The sequence below is a fragment of the Schistocerca americana genome, chromosome 1 (genome assembly GCF_021461395.2).
Source record: "Schistocerca americana isolate TAMUIC-IGC-003095 chromosome 1, iqSchAmer2.1, whole genome shotgun sequence".
In the NCBI taxonomy this organism is placed as follows: domain Eukaryota; kingdom Metazoa; phylum Arthropoda; class Insecta; order Orthoptera; family Acrididae; genus Schistocerca; species Schistocerca americana.
The window spans coordinates 514,486,910-514,511,344 of NC_060119.1; the positions used below are offsets into that span (position 1 = coordinate 514,486,910).

Below are 24,435 nucleotides of genomic sequence, written 5' to 3' on the forward strand. Positions count from 1 at the left end.
TAATCCACCAACGTTGCTCCAGTAACTGTGTGGCATTCTGTATGCTTGTAACAACTAAGGAACTGTTAACTCATGTTAATGACAACTGTCAAATAGCAAGCTGAATCATTGGGCTTCTGTGCACAATAGTAATGACTCAAAATAGTTCCTTTAGTATCCTTGCCAAGGGGATCTCCTCTTCACACTCTTCATTGCTGTGACACCCCTACTCATTGCCTTGTCGTCATCCATCCATCCATCATGTCATGGTCCACATCTGCTCCAAATTTTCTCATGTCCTATTATTCTACATTTTATCTCTTTTAAAAAACACACTGCACTATCAATTTTTACTGTTATTAATAATACACAATTTCATCGCTGCTGCTGAGTCATCTTTCCCTCCTTTTCTCACTTCTCTATACTTCCTTACCCCCTCACAACCTTTCTCACCACCACTTCTTCCTCACTCTGCACGCCATCCGCTCCATCGCAATGAAAAGATTGTGCGTAACCCAACCCCCACCACCCCGCCACTCTTTCTCTCTTTGTGTGTGTGTGTGTCTGTGTGTGTGTGTGTGTGTGTGTGTGTGTGTGTGTGACATTATGTTGTGGATTTTTTCTATTAGTTTTTCGTATTACTGGCAACTTCGAACACATTGTAATTAGCCTTTCCAAACTGAAGTACGACATTCTAATATTTTATTTTTTATCAAAATTATGGATGTTATCAGTTACATCCTCCTACTGGTTTTTACTGTTTTGGTGTATACTTCATGATACTGAGTTAGTATTTAGATACGTAATTATATCTTATGCCTAAGATGATGTGGATAAGGCTGTTGTGGCTGAGATAGATTTATGACTGAATTTCTTCTTACCTTCATATTTACAATAGCTGCATTTGTGTCACATTGGATAGATTATCATTTGCTGATTACATCCTAACCAGAGAAAATTTACACAAATATCCACAGTGTATTTACAGAAATTTCATTTGAAAGTCATTGTCCCACTTATCTCATCATTAGGATCTACATCTTGCATTTGTTTCACACCTTCAGTACTGATACACCACTGTGTAGTGTAAAGGTGGAATAGGAAATTTGCAATACATCATAGTGAATAAATAACAACTTTTAGCCTTGAAAAACTTCTTTAGTGTGGTTGTCAGTAAGGAATCAGCAAGACAGTTGTCATAGAACAAAGCGCGTATTGATCACAGCACCCATATTTATTCTTTACGTAGCTTAAATGCATTATCAGCAGATTAAATAGTGATTAGTTGAAAATTTTTACCCTTATCTCATAATAATTTGAAATTTTTGTTTAATGTTTCACTAGAAATATTGATATCAGTTCTTTCTTTTCTGAGCTCTTGTCTCCTGATATGGCATTTGATATGAAGAATTAAATATTAAGATATTCACAACGTGGGAGTGAAGGTCAGTGCACTAGAGTGGGATGCAAAACTTTGGGTTAGAGTATTTTTGAGGGATTGCAGTAGGTTGATGATTAGATATTATAATCCATCGTGTAACAATGTTCCTGTGTTCGTTAAAATGTTTAATTTCAGAGGATTCAAACTGTCGGAAAACTACTTTTACGTATTTCCAAATGTTCCATCTGCTTGCTTTTTATATTGTGTATCACAAGAAATACTGTTAAAACCTGAAATCTGCATTATACATTGAGTGCTCAAGCATACTTTTGCATATCTTAATTGATTTATGTTGTTACAGGCTTTGTTAGAAGTTCCTCGGCCCAGTGTCGCAGCAACTGGAGTTTCTATATGTCTATACTACTTAGCCTATTGTGAAGATGCCATGGAGAGAGTATGTCAGTTACCACATCATCTTATATCAGAATTAGTTCGGTAATGAACCTCCCATTTTGTGCTGATAATTAGTCATATTGGATATTGGTTAACACTGTCATTTCCTAAAAATTGTCTCTTATTTCAGAGTATAATACCTGGTTTAGAATAACAAAGTGATTGATAGCTGAGTGTTTACAGGACAGCTACCATAGCAACAACCAGAGTGTGTACCTTGTCATACATTGTATTGTGCTCACTATTGCCATATCACTCTACTTCAGGCACTTTTGCCACAGTTTGCTGCAGTCAACACTTGCAGGCAGTAACAGAATAGTGATCATTTTTTGTTGTTTGAATTATTTCTCTGTGCAGTGGTTACTTTATTTGGCAGACTGTTTTAAAACTAGTCATGAAGGTGCACGGAAAAGTAATAATAAGCATAATAAGACTCCTACCGCTCTTCTAAGCAAATCCAATACTCTACCTCTAAAACCTCAATGTTGGTGGGATGATAAATCTAATCTTCTTCCAACCCAATACAGCATGTTAATGAGCAATGAGTGTATGTATATGGAACGGAAATGCCCAGCTGTTGCTGTGGTAGCTGTATTGTGTGTGCAAACAGACATGAACCAGCAACATCACCCTGCCCATAGTCAGCGATCAAAAACTTTGTTATTCTGATTGAGGTATAGCAATTAAGTTGCTTTAAATAACAGGAAAAGCAAAAAACGTAATCATAGCTAATATTTGGTTTAAGAATCATGAAAGAAGATTATGTATATGGAAGAGGCCTCTAGACCCTGGAAGGTTTCAGATAGATTATATAATGGGAAGACAGAGATTTAGGAACCAGGTTTTAAATTATAAGACATTTCCGGTGATCGATGTGGACTCTGACCACAATCTAGTGGTTATGGACTGTAGATTAAAGCCGAAGAAACTGCAAAACGGTGGGAATTTAAGATGATGGGACCTGGATAAACTGAAAGAACCAGAGGTTGTAGAGAGTTTCAGAGCATTAGCAAACAATTGAGAAGAATGGGGGAAAGAACAAAGTAGAAGAAGAATGGGTAGCTTAGAGAGATGAAATAGTGAAGACAGCAGAGGATCAAGTAAGTAAAAAGATGAGGGCTAGTAGAAATCCTTGAGTAACAGAAGAGATATTGAATTCAATTGATGGAAGAAGAGAATATAAAAATGCAGTAAATGAAGCAGGTGAAAAGGAATCCTCGTCTCAAAAATGAGATCGACACAAAGTACAAAATGGCTAAGCAGGAATGGCTAGGGGACAAATGTAAGGATGTAGAGGCATATATCAATAGGGTAACATAGATTCTTCCTACAGCAAAATGAGAGAGACCTTTGGAGAAAAAGAATCACTTGTATGAATATCAAGGGCTCAGATGGAAAACCAGTTCTAAGCAAAGAAGGGAAAGCAGAAAGGTGGATGGAGTGTATAGAGGGTCTGTACAAGGGCGAGGTAGTTGAGGGCAATATTACGGAAATGGAAGAGGGCACCAATGAAGATACAATGGAAGATACAATACTGCGTGAAGAATTTGATGGAGCACTGAAAGATCAAAGTCAAAACAAGGCCCCAGGAGTGGGCAACATTCCATTAGAACTATTGATAGCCTTGGGAGTGCCAGCCAAGTCAAAGCTCCACCATCTAATGAGCAAGATATATGAGACAAACGAAAGACACCCAGACTTTAAGAAGTATATAAAACTCCAAACCCAAAGAAAGCAGGTGTTCACAGGTGTGAAAATTACCAAACTATCTGTTTAATAAGTCACGGGTGCAAAATACTAACACGGATTCTTTACAGACAAATGGAAAAACTGGTAGAAGCTGACCTCGGGTAAGATAAGTTTGGATTTGATAGAAATGTAGGAACACGTGAGGCAATACTGACCCTACAACTTATCTTAGAAAATAGATTAAGGAAAGGCAAAACTACATTTCTATCACTTGTAGACTTGACAAAGCTTTTGCCAATGTTGACTGGAATACTCTCTTTCCAGTTCTTAAGGCGACAGGGAAAAATACTGGGAGCAAAATGCTATTTACAGTTTGTACAGAAGCCAGATGGCAATTATAAGAGTCGACGAGCTTGAAAGGAAAGCAGTCGTTGAGAAGGGAGTGACGCAGGGTTGCAGCCTATCACCGACATTATTCAATCTGTATATTGAGCAAGCAGTAATGGAAACAAAACAAAAATTTGGAGCAGGAATTAAAATCCACAGAGAAGAAGAAAAAATTCTGAAGTTTGGTAACGACACTAATTCTGTTAGAGACGGCAATGCACCTGGAAGAGCAGTTGAATGGAATGGAGAGTGTCTTCAACGGAGGATATAAGATGAACATCGACAAAATCAAAACGAGAATAATGGAATGTAGTCAAATTAAATCGGGTGACGCTGAGGGTATTAGATTAGGAAATGAGATGCTTAAAGTAGTAAATGAGTTTTGCTATTTGGAGAGCAAAATAATTGATGATGGTTGATGTAGAGAGGGTGTAAAATGTAGACTGGCTAAGGCAAGGGAAGCGTTTCTGAAGAAGGGAAATTTGTTAACATCCAGTGTAGATGTAGTTGTCAGGAAGTCTTTTCTTAAAGTATTTGTATGGAGTGTAGCCATGGTATGGAAGTGAAACATGCACGATAAATAGTTTAGAGAAGAAGAGAGTAGAAGCTTTCGAAATGTGGTGATACAGAAGAATGCTAAAGATTAAATGGGTAGATCAAGTAACTAATGAACTTGAGCAGTAGAAGGGATCAGTTGGTAGTACACTTTCTGAGGCATCAAGGGATCACCAATTTAGTATTGGGTGGAAGCGTGGAGGGTACAAATCGTAGAGGGAGACCAAGAGATGAATACACTAAACAGATTCAGAAGGATGTAGGTTGCAGTAGTCATTCGGACATGAAGCAGCTTGCACAGGATGGAGTAGCATGGAGAGTTGCATCAAACCAGTATCTGGACTGAAGGCCACAACAACAACAACAAAAGCTATTAACAGAATTGTACTGCTAATTGCACTTTAATGTGTTACAGTTAACAGTAATTTGATTGGAAGTTCTTGATACCTGGTGCAGTTATTATGTTGACCATACCTGGTGTAGTTATTATGTTGACCTTTGTATTAGTGGAAAATGTCTTAATATTTACAGATAAGTAATAAGTTGATATTCATCATCATAATCTTGGGCAGTTTCCAGCCTCTGGCCAGGTCTGTATGGAACATAGGTCTCTCCATCGTCTTCTGTCTTGCCACCATCTCTCCGTCTTCACCTTAGTCCAGTCTTCTCCTTTCTTCTGGACGCATTCCTCTACTCCTTTCAGCCATCTGTCTCTCAGTCTTCCTCTTGGTCTCTTTCCTCCTAGTTTCATCTCATGGGTATAATCCTGGGTACCCTCTTCTCCAACATTCTCTTAACGTGTCCATACCATCTCAGCCTTAATTTCTCTATCTCCTCCTGTAATGGTTCCACCTTCATTAACTCTCTGATCCTCTCATTTCTTAACCTGTCTATCTTTGTCACTCCAATACTGTTTCTCAAGAATTTCATGTCACTAGCTCGTACTTTGCTTTTCTCTCTTCCATTCATAACCCAGGTTTCTGATGCATATGTCAGGTTCAGGACATAGTATGACTGGTATATAACCTTTTTACTGGTTTGGGGTACATCCTTGCTCCATATCAGACTTCTGACACACTTTCAAAATGCTTCCGGTTTCTCCACCGCTCGTTTATTTCTCTGTCATTTTTTTTCCATCTTCCTGCATCAGGCTTATGAACTGAAATTGACAAGCTGTATGTAAATGTTTTGTAACTCTCCCAGTAGTTGAATATGTTTTTGTAATTCGGGAACAAGTTTTAATACAGACTTCACTGCATTGTTATGAACATAAATAATGAACATATACCTTAGCTGACATTGACCTGTATGAAATATAGGAGTCTGTGATCATGATGCAAGTGTTCAGAGTTGTGATCCAGACAGAAAACTTTGTTTAAGAAATTCAAATTCCAGAGCATAAATTATACCACTGAAAATGATTCAGCGGTCAAGATTCACCATTGGGAATCAGAAATAATGTAGAGAATGGAAAAGTGGGGTAAGATACCTGAAAGAAAACAGTAAACAAATAGATAGATTAATCACCTGAACAAAATCTTGGAGGTGTGCATGCTCTTAAGGATAGTACGAAGAGGGCAGTGTTTGGGCTGTTGTGTTATGCATTATTGTTGCATAGTTTCTTAGGACTCCTAGTCATATGGTCGCTAAAAGTTCTGTCTTTTTTCTATTATAGAATGAAATTTTGTGGAAGTAATGTTTCTAATTTGTTGATTTGAGTGACTATTAAATAAATTATTATTAATATTTTTTTTTTTCCAGGTACTCGTTGTGGTTGCTCGAGTGTTCTCATGATTCAGGAAGATGTCATGCAACAATGTTTTTTGGGCTATCATTTCAGTTTCGGGTAATTCTCATGGAATTTGATGCACAAGATGGTCTCCGTAAATTGTATAACTTGGCAAGTATTTGTGATCAAACTTTCTATTATTTCTGTCTATAGCAGACAGTGATTTTATTAGTCATTTTGTTTGATGTACTTAATATTTTTTATGCAGGAAGACAGAAAATGACATGAAACAGTGCACTGTAGAAAAAGTTAAATTTATACACTGAGGTGACAAAAGTCATGGAATATTTCCTAATATTGCATCGGACCGCCTTTTGCCCAGTGTAGTGCAGCAACCAGTAACTTGACATGGCGTGGAGTCAACAGGTCCCGGGAAGCCCCCTGCAGAAATACTGAGCCAAGCTGTCTCTATAGCCGTCAATAATTACAAAAGCGTTGCTGTTGCGAGATTTTGTGCACAAACTGACCTCTCGATTATGTTCCATAAATGTTCGATGGCATTCATATTGGGCAATCCAGGTGACCTGATCATTTGCACGAATTGTCCAAAATGTTCGTCAAACCAGTCTGAAACAGTAGTGACCCAATGACATGTTTGGGAACATGAAATCCATGCAGGGCTGCAGATGGTCTCTGAGTAGCCCAACATAACCATTTCCAGTCAATGATCAGTTCAGTTGGACCAGAAGACCCAGTAACATCCCACATTGATTTCTGTGGTTATTTCACAGTTTTGCTTGTCTGTTAGCATTGACAATTACGCAAATGCCGCTTCTCTCAGTCATTAAATGAAGACTATTGGCCGCCACGTTCTCAGTGGTGAGAGTTAACGCCTGAAATGTGGTTTCCTTGGCACACTCTTGGCACTGTGGATCTTGGAATTCCCTAATGATTTCTGAAATGGAATGTCTCACACTTCTAGCTCCAACTACTATTCCAGATTTAAAGTCGGTTAATTCCTGGCATGCAGCCATAATCATGTTGGAAACCTTTTCATATGAATCTCCTGAGTACAGATAACAGCTCCACAAATGCACTGCCCTTTTATACCTTGTGTATGTGATACTACTGTCATCTGCACATGTGCATATTGCTATCCCATACCTTTTGTCACTTCAGTGTATAACTACCAGCATGCAGTGTGTTGAGAAAGATAGAAAAATGTTGCAATTACAGATTTCTCCATTTGTCTGATAAATGATGGCTGAATTAATTTGCAGGGGTTCCCATTTTTTAACTATGAGCTATCATTGCTCTCTCTGTGGGAGGGAAACATTAAAGCACCTCAATAAATTACTAATGTGTCATGTTTAGACAGATATTTTAGAAAGGGAATGTGAAAATCAAATGATTGCCTCGCAGTTGCACACCATTGGTTAAGTCAATAGGTGGTAGTGAAGAAAATTTTGGCTATAATAGCCAGCATCTTAAATAATTCGAGACATTTTCTAGTTTCCCTGTGTGTTAAATCATTGCTGTACAAGTAGTTGAAAAACTTTTTTGTGTTTTCTGAATTTAGTTTACTTTCATGGGGCATTTGCCTTTGTTGGTAGGAATAACTTGTCAAGAAGAGTGTAGCCATTGCTGTTGGAGTTTTAGATTGTTGGATTCTGAAGCAAACTTTACACCACATTTATCCAAATAATGTGGTACAGGAATAAGATTGTGTTGTGCGTTTCTATCTAAAGGTTGGTGACCACAATTGCTTTTAAATGACGTTATCTTACCATTGAGAGAGGTTTTCAGAAAACAACTTTTTGTCATTGTCTTTCTTAAGAATGAAGAAGCAAATATCTTTCTTCAGATATTTCTAAATTTTATGTCTTTTGTCAGTTACACAATGGGTCTGTGTGCAGGGAAATTACAACGAGGACTATGTCATTTTCCTGTATGTTGTGAAAAGCTTAGTAGTCTTGTTAACTGTTGTGGTATTATATGGTTCTGAAACACTAGCAGACTGTGTGCTTTGGCATAGTTGTGCAGCTAATCACAACAGTGCTGTGCCCATTATGTTAGCATTATTGATGGTGTCACTTGACAAACAGCTTCCGCGGAGTACTCTGAAAACCCAGTGCTTGCAACTTATTTGTTTTAAAGTTCTCATTGTCTGATTTATACATTGATCACTGCATCTTTCATCGACATTCCATGCATAAATTGAAGTTATATCCTTAATTTGCACATGTGATCTTAATTTTTGTTGATATCACAACTATTCCCTTTCAGATGTCAATTTCTACAATGTATTTTTTTACAAACTGCATCCTTTGTTTAAAGGCAACATCACTGTTGTGCTGAGTGTGACATTAGTTGTCATTAGCTCGAATTGTTCTGAAGACTGGGTTGAACCAAAGATAATGTTAATCTTTCTTCATGTATACTCTGAATGTGACATCCATCTCTGCATTACATTTTGTTATCCTTATTTTCAATTAGCATAACTCTCTCCTAAAACCTAATTGCAATGCAACATAGCTTAGAATTGACTCTCAATACTCTGAATGTGACATCCATCTCTGCATTACATTTTATTATCCTTATTTTCAATTAGCATAACTCTCTCCTAAAACCTAATTGCAATGCGTCATAGCTTAGAATTGACTCTCAAAGTAAATAGATGAGTAGTTGTGCTGTTTCATTCTTCACTGTGAAATTTTTGGTTCTATTGCAGTTTTTGTACTCATAAAGCCCCTGTCCTTATTACAATTTCCTGATGATGACAAGAGCATTCTGTCTGAAGTACACAATACAATTTAAAATGCAATTAGCTGAATTTGTAAGGTTTGGGGAAAGGTCCATATAGATGCCTATATAAATAAAAATGGCTCATTCACTGAGGGTTCTGTACTAATTTAGTTATATATATACACTGTTTATCCATTCCAGGAATCAAGAATATTCATGATTTTTTACATCAGCATTAATACTGGTAAGATATTTGTCCAAGGGATTCCAAGACTTTGAAGAATGTTTTAGTATCAAGTTTGAAGTTGGATGACATACGACAAAAGAAATATTTTTCTTATGGTGTGATTACAAATGAACAAGTTCGGGTTTTTCCTTTACTTGTATTGTGAAAACTTGCTTATGAACAAATTTCATGATTATATGTCAGTGGGAAGTACATCACAGATTTTGATGAATGAGTTTTCAGGTATCAAAATATGACATAAATGGTCTTATCTTTTGACTGAATTTACATAAAAGCTTAAAATTGTTACTTAAATTTGAACTTAGTATGTCTACTCGTCCATGAGAAAAAGGGTTCTTAATAATTGGACAGATGTACAGACAAATGGACGGACAACAAAGCAATCCTATAAGGGTTCTCTGTTTACAGATTGAGGCATGAAACAATGAAAAAGCTACAAATTTAGCAAACTTCATGGTATGATGTAATGAGTATTCACCTCTGGAGACTGCCAGTATGACTGCTAAGGGTTTTTAGTATTATCTTTTTGCTATGTTTGAAAAAAAAAGTAGAAAATAATTCTTCTTACAGTACAGATCTGTTGTACTTGCCTGATGTGCCATTAGTATTTTGCACACTTCAATATCACCACAACATACACAAGCTGCCCTCCCATGTACCTCACAAGTGCATGCACACCACTGCTCACACATGTGCGTGCACACACACACACACACACACACACACACACACACACACACACACACACACGCATTCAAATCTATCTATCTCTGCAGAATGTATAGAATACCTTTCACTTGCAGATCAGTACTCAACCTATCTTGTCTGTAGAGGAAGAAACAACACTAAATGAAGATGAAGAGAATTCAGCAAGACAAATTGTGAGGCATGTTTGTGTTGCTTTAAAGCGTTACTTAGAGGCTCACTTATGTATAAAAGCTGAAAGCGTGCGAAGAAATCAGCTCAGGGAATCTGGAGGACAAATGGAACTTGGACAGCTCCCAGCAAAGGTCAGTGCTCCACAGCTCCTATAATCATCTTTTTTGGGGCACAGTGAGGTTTTATGATTACATACACATCTTTTGTGTGTTACAGTTTACAGAGCTGAGACTACTATAGTAGTTGTGTTATAAGTTTGATTTTATCTTTGCCCAATTCTTTGCCACATCATAGTTTGTGTTTTGTACAGCAGTTTATGCAGCTGCATTTCAGCAATCCTCTGCTTTAAGTTTTGCAGGAAAAAAAAGTTATTTGTAGTTATTTAGTATTGTTGAATGACAGCATATGATTTACTTACAAGGGAACCTCCCCATCGCACCCCCCTCAGATTTAGTTATAAGTTGGCACAGTGGATAGGCCTTGAAAAACTGAACACAGATCAATTGAGAAAACAGGAAGAAGTTGTGTAGAACTGTGAAAAAATAAGCAAAATATACAAACTGATTAGTTCAAGGGAAGATAAGCAACAATAAGGACAATAGTAACGTAGGAGCGCCATGGTCTCTTGGTAACGTGAGCAGCTGCGGAACGAAAGGTCCTAGGTTCAAATCTTCCATCAAGTGTAAATTTTAATTTTTTATTTTCAGTTTATGTGACAAACTCTTATGTTTTCATCACTTTTTTGGGAGTGATTATCACATCCACAAGAAAACCTAAATCGGGCAAGGTAGAAGAATCTTTTTACCCATTCGCCAAGTGTACAAGTTAGGTGGGTCGATAACATATTCCTGTCATGTGACGCACATGCCGTCACCAGTGTTGTATAGAATATATCAGATGTGTTTTCCTGTGGAGGAATCGGTTGACCTATGACCTTACGATCAAATGTTTTCTGTTCCCATTGGAGAGGCACGTCCTTTCGTCTACTAATCGCACGGTTTTGCAGTGCGGTCGCAAAACACAGACACTAAACTTATTACAGTGAACAGAGATGTCAATGAACGAACGGACAGATAATAACTATGCAAAAATAAAGAAAGTAAAATTTTCAGTCTAGGGAAGACTTGAACCAAGGATCTCTCGTTCAGCAGCTGCTCACGCTACCACGGGACCACGGCGCTTCTAAGCACACTTCGTCCATGATGTTGCTTATGTCACCCACGGACTACTCAGTTTGTATATTTTGCTTATTTTTTCACAGTTCCACACAACTTCTTCCTGTTTTCTCAATTGATCTGTGTTCAGTTTATCAAGGCCTATCCACTGTGCCAACTTATAACTAAATCTGAGGGGGGTGTGATGGGGAGGTTCCCTTGTTAGTACTGCTTACTGAACTAAATGTGTGCATTAAGACTGGAATGTAATTAGAATGCATTTTTATATTACAATCACATGTTGTAAAATAGCTTTACTAATTTTTATAAGTATTGATTGAAGCTTTTGTTGGACAAATAATCTCTGTATTCTGCAATATTTCATCAGTCCTGTTGCCAATGAAATGATTGTGAAAATTAATTGCATTAGTGAATAAAAAAATTGTTGACAAAAGAGGCAAGGACTCTTTTTATGTAAGACAAGGTAGCATAATTTCATATACAAACCCATGCAGACATATATTGCTAGTAAAAATAAATGAAACCTCGTTGCTTGAGAATTTTAGAGTAAGAAGGTGTCATATGTCTTTGCTCATTAATAATTCACCAAATGTTTCAGTATACAATAATCAGATGGGAAGGTATAAAATTCATAGTTGTTTGAATCAGAAGTTCCCTCTTTCTTATGGCTGAGAGGAAAATGTTGGAGGAGAGGAGACATTTAAGGCTTCAGGATACAGGAAAATTCATCCACAATTCATGGGCCAGGGTGGAATGAATTGTCTGGGAAGTCTGCCATCAGCTGAGATGCTGGGTGACTTTTCCTGTACGCTGAAGCCTTCTCAGTGTCCTTTTCTCCAACACTTTCTTCTCCACTACTGGAAGAACCCCTAATTCCAAAAGCCAGCAATTTCATGTGTACGTGTGTTAGCTGCTGCCACCTGCAGTGCAAATTTTATTTATCTGTATAACAAATATTTTTAGTTCATTTATGTTTTTTGTTGTTGTGTTGGTTCAGTGTTGGTTTTTATTGTAATTTGGATGTGTAGATATGAGAAGGTGCAGCATCTTAACACAAAGATGTTCTTAAGGATATTTGACTGTGAAGTGAAGTGATACTAGTTTGAAGATCCACTGCAGATAATATCATCTTATTTTACTGTTAACCTCCATTATGTGGAGTTCATTGCTCACCCTAAGAAATCCTTTGGTCAACTTACATAAAAGATATGAGAACTAGCTGCGTTGTGTAATTTTACATTTTAAAGGTTTATTTGGATAGTTAATTTCCCAAATTCTTTTTTGTCACAGTTGAAGACAAACCCTGAAGAAGTTAAAGAGCAAGTACAGCTATTATTTGAAAACATGCCTTTTCGGGCACATTGGGAACCTGTTGAAGAGCTGATCCGTTTGGGAGGAATAACATTACTGCTGCAAATTATTGCATTTGCATATGAATGGAATTCATCTGGTGGCAGGTGAGTTTCAAGATATGTTATTGATTAGCGTTGTGGTGCTGAATGTGATCTTTCTCCTCCTCCTCCTCTTTTTTTTTTTTTCTTTTTCTTTTTTTTTTTTTTTTTTCCCTGTTCAACCTTGTGTGTACACCAGTTTATGGTGTCTTAAAAGAGTTTTTGGAAGAATTCTGTAGTTCTTCAGATTGTTTGTTTGTTTGAAACAGTATTGAGTTACCACTACAAATACTAACTATGCTAATTACAAAAATTCTGTTCCTGCTATTGAAGTGAATATTATCTGTAGCAATTGAGGGTGACTGTAGGTACTTTTCATTTGATGTAGACAGTATATGTACCAGGTGTACCGGTATGAAATGAGCATTAAGATACAAATGTGTCGATATGGAACATTTGTTGTGAATGAGCCTTAATTTTTTTTTGGTATGACATTTGTCAAAGATATTTAGTATGCATCGAGTCATGGAACAAATGTCGTCATATGTTTTCATCGTGTTAACAATGTCGAATTTTGTACCAGAAAGTGATGATTTGAGAAAAGCATTAATTTTTTGTTTTCATTTGAAAAAAAGTGCTGCAGTGTCGCATCGAATGCTTGTCAAGGCATATGGTGATCATGCTCTATCAGAAGCAACACGCAAAAGGTGGTTTCAACAGTTCAGAAATAATGATTTTGATGTAAGAAATGAAGAACGTGGAAGACCACCAAAAAAGTTCGAAGACGCCGGATTGCAAGCAATATTGGATGAAGATGATACTTTGAGTCAGAAGCAAATGGCAGCAATGGTAAATGTTGCACAACAAACAATTTCTGACCATTTGAAAGCAATTGGAGAGATCCAAAAGTGTGGAAAATGGGTGCCACATGAATTGAATGAAAGACAGATGGAAAACCGAAAAACCATTTGTCAAATTTTGCTTCAAAGACATGAAAGAAAATCAATTTTGCATCGAATTGTTACTGGCGATGAAAAATGGATTTGTTTTAAGAATCCTAAACGGGAAAAATCATGGGTTAATCCGGGACAACCATCAACATCGACTGCAAAACCGGGTCGTTTCGGCAAGAAGACAATGCTCTGTGTTTGGTGGGATCAGAAAGTTGTGGTGTATCATGAGCTTCTAAAACCTGGTGAAACTGTGAATACTAATCGCTACAGACAAGAAATGATCAATTTGAACTATGCATTGGTCGAAAAAAGACCAGAATGGGCCAGAAGATATGGCAAAGTAATTTTTTTACGTGACAATGCACCTGCACACAAAGCAAAACTGGTTCAGGATACAATCAAAATACTTTGCTGGGAGCTGCTACCCCACCCGCCATATTCACCAGACTTGGCCCCTTCCGACTACCATTTGTTTTCATCAGTGGGACACGCATTGGCTGAGCAACACGTCGATTCCTACGAAGAAGTCGAAAATTGGGTGTCTGATTAGTTTGCTTCAAAAGGCGAGCATTTCTATTGGCGTGGTGTCCACAAATTGCCAGAAAGTTGGTCAAAATGTATAGAAAGCAATGGTCAGTACTTTGAATAAAATGTTTTTACTTTTCAATTAAAAATTAATGTTTCATTTTCACAAAAAAACGCTCATTTCATACCAGTACACCTGGTAGTTATCACCAACACAAAATTTTATTGTTAAGGGTAAAAATAGCTTCAGGAGTTTGATTCATTTGTCGAGGAGTTTTAAAGTTCAGTTGCTTTTCTGTGGATGTAATTAATATACAACCGTGAACAAGGAAAATGACACATTTATGTAGTCGTCTGTATAATGCATGTCTCCAATAATAACAGTGTACAAAACAACTGTGTAAATATCACATAAAAAGAACGCAGTGTAAAGATATGAACATAGGTCACACTTCCACCGCACGTTTTTTTTTTTTTTTCATAAAACAAAATTAATGTCCATGGAAGAAAATTCTGTGTAGCAAATGTAATACCAACTTGTGCAATTCATTTATGTCCTTGATTGTAATTTTTATTTTTTTTATTGTTTTTAGAGCAGCATCAGGTACTGCTGAAATGGTCCGTAGTGCTCTTGATTCACTGGCTATATGCAGTGTCATGCCACGAGTACAGGTGATGTTAGGAGACCGTGTTGACCTACCAGATGACACAATAACTGTTGGAACAAATATAATTCTTGGAGCTGCTGAAGGTGAAATAGTTGTTGATGCAGAGGTGCAGAAAGCTGCTCTGAAGCTTATTGTGAATTGTGTATGTGCTCCCATCCATAGGGTACGTGCCATTTAATAATGTGCTCATTTTTGCATTCCTGGAAGATTTCATTCTGAAAAGGAAGCATTCATTAATTAGTATCTTCTCTTGTGTACCTTTCTTGTAATGTAATTAAATAATGGACTTATGTAATTATTTCAGGTTGGTGGTAATATTGCCAGATATTCAGTGTCTGGTTCAGGGAAAAAGAAGACAAATTACAGAACCAGTGAAGAACTTATTGCCAAAGTGTGGGAAAGTGTTCGATCAAATAATGGAATCATGGTAAACATCACAATGCTCGCTCTCTCTCTCTCTCTCTCTCTCTCTCTCTCTCTCTCTCTCTCTCACACACACACACACACACACACACACACACACAATAAATTCGATCAATAATTTCAGATGTTTTCTTCAATAAAGTCATGGCATACATAGCATTCCCTCATAAAGGAAATTGTTGTTGTCGTGACATTTTAACTGCTCTTCCTCTTTCCTCAAGTGGCACCTTATCCATTTTGACTGCTATGGGTGAGTTAACTCATATGGGTTTTCCTTGAGTGCTGTTGACGTGTTTACGTGTCTCATTCTGTCGACTCTCTCACTGCGGTAGACATGTTCCTTACATATCTCACTGAGTAAAAAAGTTTTGAGTATTTATCTTACACCATATGTGCCTCTTTTTGTCATTTACAGAGAAACCTTGTCTCACTGTCATGAACCACGTATGAAATATGGCAATTGTTATGACCACATTATTCCCAATGTAGAAGGATGTCATTCATTGTGCTGTGCACGACTGTTGGACAGATATAAAAGCCAATGACTGGAGAATGAAATGAGATATTATCATCCTCTTGATTTTAAAAACAATTTTGAAATGTTGTGCACATTTCATATGCAGCAATGTGTGAGCTAACATCAACCATATGCAAAATTTATGCAATGCATTTTTACCTCTACAAACTCTTTAAAGTTTTGTGCAGTGCTTTACTTAATTTGATGCAGCATAGTAACTATGGTGAATAACAAAAAGAAAATCAGTCCCTTATTGAGCAAAGATGTGGCTGTAAGATGTGCAAACATTAAATTTTTTCACCAAGAAAATTGGAGCACCATCTCTCAGCACAGGTAGCATCAAGCATCATTAGGCCGGGAGAACAGCAACAACAAAGCCATGCTCAGCATGGAATGGAGAGAGCTCATCTGTGTTTATATATATATATATAACTTGCAATCCTTCAATTCAGATACGTTTATTGACTGACTTAGTCAAACTGAGAAAGATGGCATATTTGTTAGAACACTGAACTCACTCTTAACAATGAGTGACATTCAGAACCTGGTTTGACAATCACGATTTAGGTTTTCCTTGGTCATCCAAATTACTTCAGATTATTGCTGGAGTAATTTATTCAAGAAATTCATGGCCAATTTCCTTCCTCATTTTTGACCAACTTATGTGATGCTTTCTGTATAACGACCTCAGTATTAATGGAACATTGAAATACTTCCTTTTGTCTCTCTCTCTCTCTCTCTCTCTCTCTCTCTCTCTCTCTCTCTCACTCTCCCAGTCACTACATCTAGTTATTTACAACAGTAAAATCCTTTGATCTATAATTTCAGTTTCACTGCATTTATCCACATTTTTTCAACAGATAGCAGTCTAATTCCTGCTACAGTATATTGATATTTAAAAAGTTTCCATTCACAAAACATTGGATTTTTTCCTTTTTATGCTGACATAATTTTTGTATAGCAGAAGCACCAGAATCAAGAAGAATTAACTGCACAAGCGTTGTTTAAGGGAATAGTACATTAGCAGCAACTTTGATCTAGTAAAGATTCTGTTGTTGGTACAGTAAAATTAAGTCAAATATTGTACTCAGTAGTCAGAACCTTTTTTTTTTTTTTCCCCCTTTGGTTACACTGTAACATAGGAAAATTAATACGATACACTACCCAAAAGTTCCCAGAATACTCCAATAAATAAAATTCACTTTACCTATATCTCATTTATCACCATCAAAGTAGCCCCGTTGTGGGTGTATACACTGCTCCCAGCAGTTTTACCTTTCATTCTGGGTAATAAAAATTAGTCACTTGGTGCCAGGTTGGGAGAATATCAAAGGTGAGGAGCAAAAATCATTTTGTTTTTTGCCAGAAACTCCTGGGTGATCAATGCAGTGTGTGACCTTGCATTGTCATGATGGAGGAACCAATTGTCTATGCACCACTTTTGTCAGACAAAATCCTCTGACACGTTTCGTAACACAGCTTCGCGACATTGCGTACAAACTAGATGGTCTGACTCTGATCTTCCAGCACCATATTCTGAACAGCAGTGACACTTTCAAGAGTAAGGTCGATTGACGGCCAACCTGAATTGGGATCATTGTCAAATAATGATCTGTCATTCTGAAAAAGTTTAAAATGGTCGTAAGTTTGATCGTGACATAAGGCGTCTTCCCTCAGTGCATGCTTCAATGTGTCATATGTAGTGATGTGTCTGAAACAAAAGTTTATGCACACACATTGTTCTGATGCAAGAGACACAACACATGCAAATGGGGAAATGCACATAAAAACGAAACGTGACCGCTTAGCACAAAGCCTCTTGAGCCACTAGCTCTCTAAGGATGTACGAGTTATCACCAGGTGGCATTTCGTCTTATTAGCTAGACTTCACCAGCTACACATACATTCTGGAAACTTTTGGGTAGCACCTCATATAAATGCTGGCCACATGCACTCACTACCTGTATTAGATAAATTATATGGTTGCTTAATGGTCAATTTTCATTGTATTGTAACAAGAGAGTAGCTTTTCTGGTTCTTAAATTATTGCGTTCTTGTCATTAAATGGTCATATACAACAACTCCAGTACTTAAAAAAAAAAAAAAAAAAAGATGATAATTTTGAAGGAAAATGAATTGTAGTTTGTAGACCTCATTAACAATGTATCAGTATACTGAGTGATGTGCGACTGAATTTTTGTTACTTTTTTTCTGAACAGGTCTTGTTACAGTTAATGATGGTAAAAACACCAATAACGGATGCTGACTCTATTCGTGCACTAGCCTGTCAGGCTCTAGCAGGACTGGCAAGAAGTGAGACAGTCCGGCAAATAGTTGGAAAACTCCCTCTTTTTACAAACGGACAGTTGCAGTGTAGGTATTTTTTAAATTGTTGTAAATAACTTGTTGTTCCATTCATTATATCTTGCTTTGTGCGAAAGATATGAAGACTGTTTTGTAAACTGTAGCAGGCATGTTATAGTTCTAAAGAAAACAATAACAATAATCTACTTCAAGTTTTTTAAGATGTATTAAAGTTAACACAAAGCTACAACAGTAATCAGGTGTGAATACCACAGTACATTCTAAAGTTGTTTGAACATAAATAATTATTTTATTCTGAACATAATTAATACAGAAGTCATTTACAAATAACAAACAAACCTTCAAAGTAGCCATCAAAATATTATTATTATTATTGTTATTATTATTATTAATTTTTTTTCATATGTGCCAATTACACTTCCTCTTATTTTCACCTTAGACAAGCAAGGCTAAAATCGAACAGAAACATAGAGAAGGGATGGATGAACTCCTGGTACTGATATATCCTGTGCTAAGAAGAGAGCTGTACCTCATTCAGAGGACAGGGTGGGGTCAAGAGTTGATAGTATTTTAAGTCCTCCAGTCTGTTGTTAAAATGGGCAATACACTTGCACTTTGATCAGAACATGAAACACTCAAAAGATTAAGGTAAAAATATTTTTTACATTACTAACCAGAAGCAAAGTGCAACAGCAATCCAAATGAAATTGAGGGCCCAGATAATATCACGTTAAAATTGAGTGTCAGCTCATTGAGCACCAGATTCACTTATTAATTCCTCACAGTTGCAGTAAACAACCAAATACTGACAAATGGAACATCACATTAGCTTCTGTAGACACTGTGGGCACCAGCAACAGATGTTAGTTTCAAAATCTCCTAAGGAGATTACGCAATTAATCAGATAACTAAAAAGTAGTAATTCTGACGGCTATTATGGTGATTCAAACAGAATATTATAAGTTATCTTTGTAATCAGTCAATTACAATTGAGCACATTTCCTTAAAGACGTAAATGTCTTGTAGTAACTCTTGTCTTAAAAAACTGGAGATAAACAAACCACCTCAAATTAAAGACCTATTTCACTCTTTGGACTCCTTCCAAAGAGTTCTAAGAAAATGGGCTGTGATAAATAGTGACTCATTTTGCTGAGCAGAACTTGTTAAGGGGCATCCAGATGGCACAGGTTGTGAAGCCACCATTAAAATCGAGCAAGTTCTGGCATAGGGTGGTAAACTTTGCTTGTGGCAAGGTTAAACCGTGTCCGTTCATTCAGATGGAGACGACGTGTGGCGCTGCCCACATAAAAGGCTGTGCTAAAGTTACTACAGAGTTGGTAAATTATGTGACTGCTTTCACATGTAGCCTGCCTCTGAGAGAGTAGAATATGCTTGTTACTGGATTGCAATAAGACATGCTGGATGGGCACAAATGACAGGTAATTGCATGTGGGTCTTCCACAGGGGTCTGAACTACATGGCAAGAAATTGGTGTGGTATAAGGATGGACAAGGATATTTCACAGTTTTTGTGGGTGGCAAAACCAACCTTGTGGCAGATGGGAAAGAGGTTCCTCATTGCTGGGCATAACGATTGGTAGATAAATTGGTGACAAAGAATGAGGTTAAGTTTTCCAGTCCAGAGTGATATTGGGTAATAAGGGGTTTCGTTTTTTGTAGACGGTCCGTGAGGATGTCAGTGAATTTTGGGAACTTGTGGATATGGCACAAGAAATCAGTATGAAGGCTAGTTTTGGAGGGTAGTTCCTGCCTGAAGACCTTACTTTAAACCTTCAGCATAGTGGACAAGGGATTGATTGTCATTACAGTTGCACAGTCTGTGGTGACCAGACTTATGGAAGAGACTTTAATGTGAAAGGGATGTTAGCTATCAAAACAAGGTAATGTTGATGTGTGCAGACGTTTTTGAGCAGTCATTGTAAAGCTGGTGTGCTAATTCAGGAGACTTATGCAAAATATGGGTGGTAGAAAGGTATTAAGGCTGTGGAGAAATGATGATAAAATCTTCACCCTGGGTCTGTATCAAGAAGATACCATCAATCAACTGAAACCGAACAAGAGATTGGGACGTGGGTTGTTAGGAAGGCTTTCCTCTATGTAGCCTACAAAATGATTGGCATATGGAGCTTCTTAACTGTGGTACATATTTGATTGTATATTGTCCTCCCAAAAAGGAGGACTTGGATCAGTATACTGTTGTGTAAGGAATGGGGAGGTGGGTTGTAGACATCAGGACATATGAAGTGATAGTGTTCATTGACAAGGAGATCATGTGACAGGAAGCTATTGGTGTAAAGAGAGGTAGTGCCAGCAATGACAAGCGGGAATCCAGATGGTAACAGGGTGGGGATTGTTGAGAGGTGATGAAGAAAGTGGTTCAGGACCTTGATGTGGGAATTTAGGTTGCAGGAAATGGATTGATGGTGATGGTCCAAAAGAACATCAACTTCTTTTTCTGTGGGAACACTATAACCAATTAGTGGACCATCCTGGGTGGTTAGGTTTATGGAATTTGAGGAACGTGTGGAAGGGGGGTATGGGAAAGGCAGTTGGGGTGAGGGGGGAGATGGATTGAGGGAGAGATTCTGGAATGGGCCAAGGAACTGGAAGTTATGCTGGATCTTTGGAAAGGGATCAAAATGGCAGAGTCTGTATGTGGAAGAGTCAGACAGCTGGCAAATACCTTCTGTCAGGTATTCATTGCCATTCTTCTTAGTGATAATGGAGCCTTTGCATGCAAGGAGGATATTCAAACTAAGGTCTATTTTAAGATTGTAGATGGCTGCTGTGTCTTTGATCAAGAGCTTTATATTCGTGGAAAAAATTTTCGAAAGAAGAGGTTGGTGGTTGGTTGGGTGTGGGATAGGGTCACAATGGGACAGAAGTGTGAACTAGGGGTGATAAGACTCGGGGTGTTGATTTTGATCAGCTTTGACTTAAAATGCATATCATTAAAAGTTCTGTCAGCACAGGAGCACTGCAAGGGTGGGGAGAGGATATGCTTGTGCAGTCTGTGAAGGAATCTCCTTAGTCATATGCCTTGCTGTCACTGACACATCTGTTGGAGTGGAGATGGGACATCCATTGGTCAACATGATTGTTTATCAATGCTGGGGAAGGCGGTTTTCACAGATAACAGGCATTCATTAATGCAAGTAAGACAGCCAATTCATTATGTTATCACAGGTCCACAGAGGTGCCATCTGTCAGTGTCATCCACATATTTCTACATTTGAATATTTTTGAAATTGTAATTGTTGAGTGCTTAGAAGAAAACCAATTGTTGCAGCACATTTGATAGATGATTGTGCTATTTTCACACAACACTGTACTTAAGTACGGAAGGCCTGCAACGTGGCTACAAAAGGCGGTGACTAAGTGTGTAAGACAAGTCTTTCATGTGTCACATAACTGGGAGCAAAAACTGACTAGAACTACATAGGTTGGTTGTGATGGAATGTGATCTATGAAGGCAATATTTGGGTAGAGTATCCCTCATTTTAAGGTTTGGCAATGTGCAAATGGTAATGGTAAAGTTTTTCAAGGTTTGGATGGTTCTGAAAAGGATGGGGAGGGGTCACATTTTACTGGTAAGTAGCTTCTCTGCAATGTATAGATGGGGACTGTCCACCCCCCCAGCACCCCCCCCCCCCCCTCTCTCTCTCTCTTTCTCTCTTTTCCTCTCCTCAGGCTTAATCCCATCATTTTTATAATTATCATAAGTATTAATACACATTATGTCTGTGCTGCTCAGAGTCACTGAGTCCTCCTCTTTCGCCTCCCAGCATATCTCTGTCCTCTCCTTGTTCCACATTATTATTCTCATCCCTTTTGGTCCAGTCTTTTCCTACCCCTTATACTCATTAGACAGCACCACTACTGTCTTGTTCCTGCAGTTTTCAAGTTATGGAAATTTTACAGTGGCACACTCATTTCATTTGAAACCATTTACATATTGTCAGTAATCCAGTTTTAGGTTACAGCCTCATTTAAAGGTCTTGGCATTGTTCATATACACTACCCATTCACATGTGTTGTCCATTTAAAAATATAATGTTTGCACTGAAATGTAAAATTTTATATCTGATATTTATTAGAATGTACATTGTACTACATAAGAATCAAATGTTAGGAGAGTACACAACCAAAACACTGACATGCTGTGCCCCATCTATGAGGCATATTATCAAATACTTCCTGGATAATAAGTTCAGTTTTACTGTTTGTATAACTATTGCACATTTAATTGTTAACATTAAATGGATTTTCTGTCAGTGTGTAACAACAATATTAAACACCAAATGCTTGTTAATGTTCCGTAAAATTATATTTACTTTCACACCAGCTCATGGCTTCTTAGGCCATTGTCAGGTATCAGCTGAATGTCACATACACAGATAGAATGACATGCGATGTAATACGTATTATTTATGTAGAAAACACATAAGATACAAAAATTATGGCATGGATAGTGTTTACATCCTACAGATCTAGTTTCACTTCACTAAAAAAGGAAAAGACATTTTTTATGTGGAGATAATTTAGTAGCAATTTGTGTAACTAAAAATTATTCATCAGTTGTCACCTGACAATGGCCTGAAAAGGTGAAAGTTGGTTTGTGGCCAAAAAAATATAATTTTGCAGAAAATTTTATAGTGTTTCCCTTTTACAGTTGTTAACATGTTCTACCAAGATTTAATATCATTTAATTGTTAATAATGCTCATTCATCTTAGAACCCAAAGTAATTTATATGAGTGCACATAGGCTGATATGGGCAAATATGAGATTTTAATAGAGGTTGATAGGAATATGTCATTGTGATTTACTTCAAAGTATAATTACTGACTACAAGATTTTAAAATATACCAATGTGCATTTCACACTTTTCTCTAGTTACATTGATTTTCTGTTCTGTCAGTTTTATTTGAGTACGTCATAGATGAAAACATGCATGACATTGGTGTAATATTCTACAATTTTTGTGATTCCAACCACTTTCGATTGTTAATGCCAACACCATCATCAGGTTTATATTTATACCTGATAAACGGCATAACAGCCATAACCAGTTTGTAAGATTAAAAAATAAATACTGTAAACTATGAGGGTTGACTGAAAAGTAATGTCTCCACCTTTGTAACTCTTCAACAGTTGGCAGCATTCGTATGCGGCAGGTACTGGCTTGTTCTGTAGCCTCTTCTCTACAGCTCCAGTTGGCGGGAAGCCTTAGCATTGAACGGTTGTGTTGTTAGAGTGAAAAGTATGAAACCCTGCACAGACGGTCGGTCAATGCGATTTAAGCAACATGCAGTCATTGATTTTTTGACAGGAGAAGGTTTCACCCCAAAGGAGAGTCATCAGAGAATGAAATCAGTTTATGGTGATTGTGTTGATGTGAGTACTGTGCGTTGTTGGCCAAGTAAGTTTAAAGATGTTGAGGCGGGAACATCTGACCTGCGTGACAAACGAATCGTTGGACATCCTGTGACAGCAACCACCGAGTTACACAAGCAAAATGTTGACAGATTGGACAGTCATTGTATCACTCAGAGAGAAATTGCAAGGACAATCGGCATTTCACAAGAATGTGTGGGTCACATTATTGCGTTACTTGGCTACCGGAAGATCTGTGCACAATGGATACCCCGGATGCTGACTCCTGAAATGAAAGTACACAGACTTGAAATGTGCCAGGAACTCCTCTCGCATTATGAGAATGAAGAAGCACAGAAGTCACATCAACACAATCACCATAAACTGCTTTCATTCACTAATGAATCTCCTTTGGGGTGACACCTTCTGCTGTCAAGAATTCAATGACTGAACATCGGTTAAATCGTATTGACCAACCGTCTACACAGGGTTCCCTGCTTTACACTGTAACAACACAACCGTTAAATGCTAAGGCTTCCCACCACCTTGAGCTACAGAACAAGCCAGTACCTGCCGCATACCAATGCTGCCAACTGTTGAAGAGTTACGAAGGTGGAGGCATTACTTTTCTGTCAACCCTGGTATTACACCAATGTTTTATGTGTTTTCATTCACAATTTTCTGTAATTCATTCATTTATTCATTCATTCATTCACACATTGTGTTCCACAAATCCCATCGAGCAAGAACAGGACTGAATCAAGTTGTACATAAACAGGCAGAAGCAGCCACTGCAGGTTACTTGTGTCACATATACTGGCGATAAATCATGACTAGTGCTAATCTACACACACTGATAACTGTAGCAATTAGTTCTAGATTACGTTATATGATCAATGAAGATTAACTTTATTGTAACATCACAGGAGCATTGTACTGAGAGCTGCTATTTATGAATAATTTTCACAGAAACTGTTTTGTTTTGGAAAGGGAAAGGGATTAGTTGCAAATTTTTCTTC

General features: G+C 37.5%; 1 protein-coding gene across 2 annotated transcripts in view; it reads left to right on the forward strand.

Moving 5' to 3' along the window:
- Positions 1–24,435, forward strand: part of LOC124605100 (DDB1- and CUL4-associated factor 1) — a 245,064-nt gene that overhangs the window by 175,155 nt on the left and 45,474 nt on the right. For both annotated transcript variants that reach the window (XM_047136553.1, XM_047136560.1), the window contains exons 11-17: positions 1,722–1,855; positions 6,206–6,344; positions 9,969–10,175; positions 12,510–12,676; positions 14,682–14,919; positions 15,061–15,183; positions 17,916–18,069. In XM_047136553.1, coding sequence (XP_046992509.1) covers positions 1,722–1,855; positions 6,206–6,344; positions 9,969–10,175; positions 12,510–12,676; positions 14,682–14,919; positions 15,061–15,183; positions 17,916–18,069 — 1,162 coding nt within the window. The remainder of the gene's footprint in view (positions 1–1,721; positions 1,856–6,205; positions 6,345–9,968; positions 10,176–12,509; positions 12,677–14,681; positions 14,920–15,060; positions 15,184–17,915; positions 18,070–24,435) is intronic.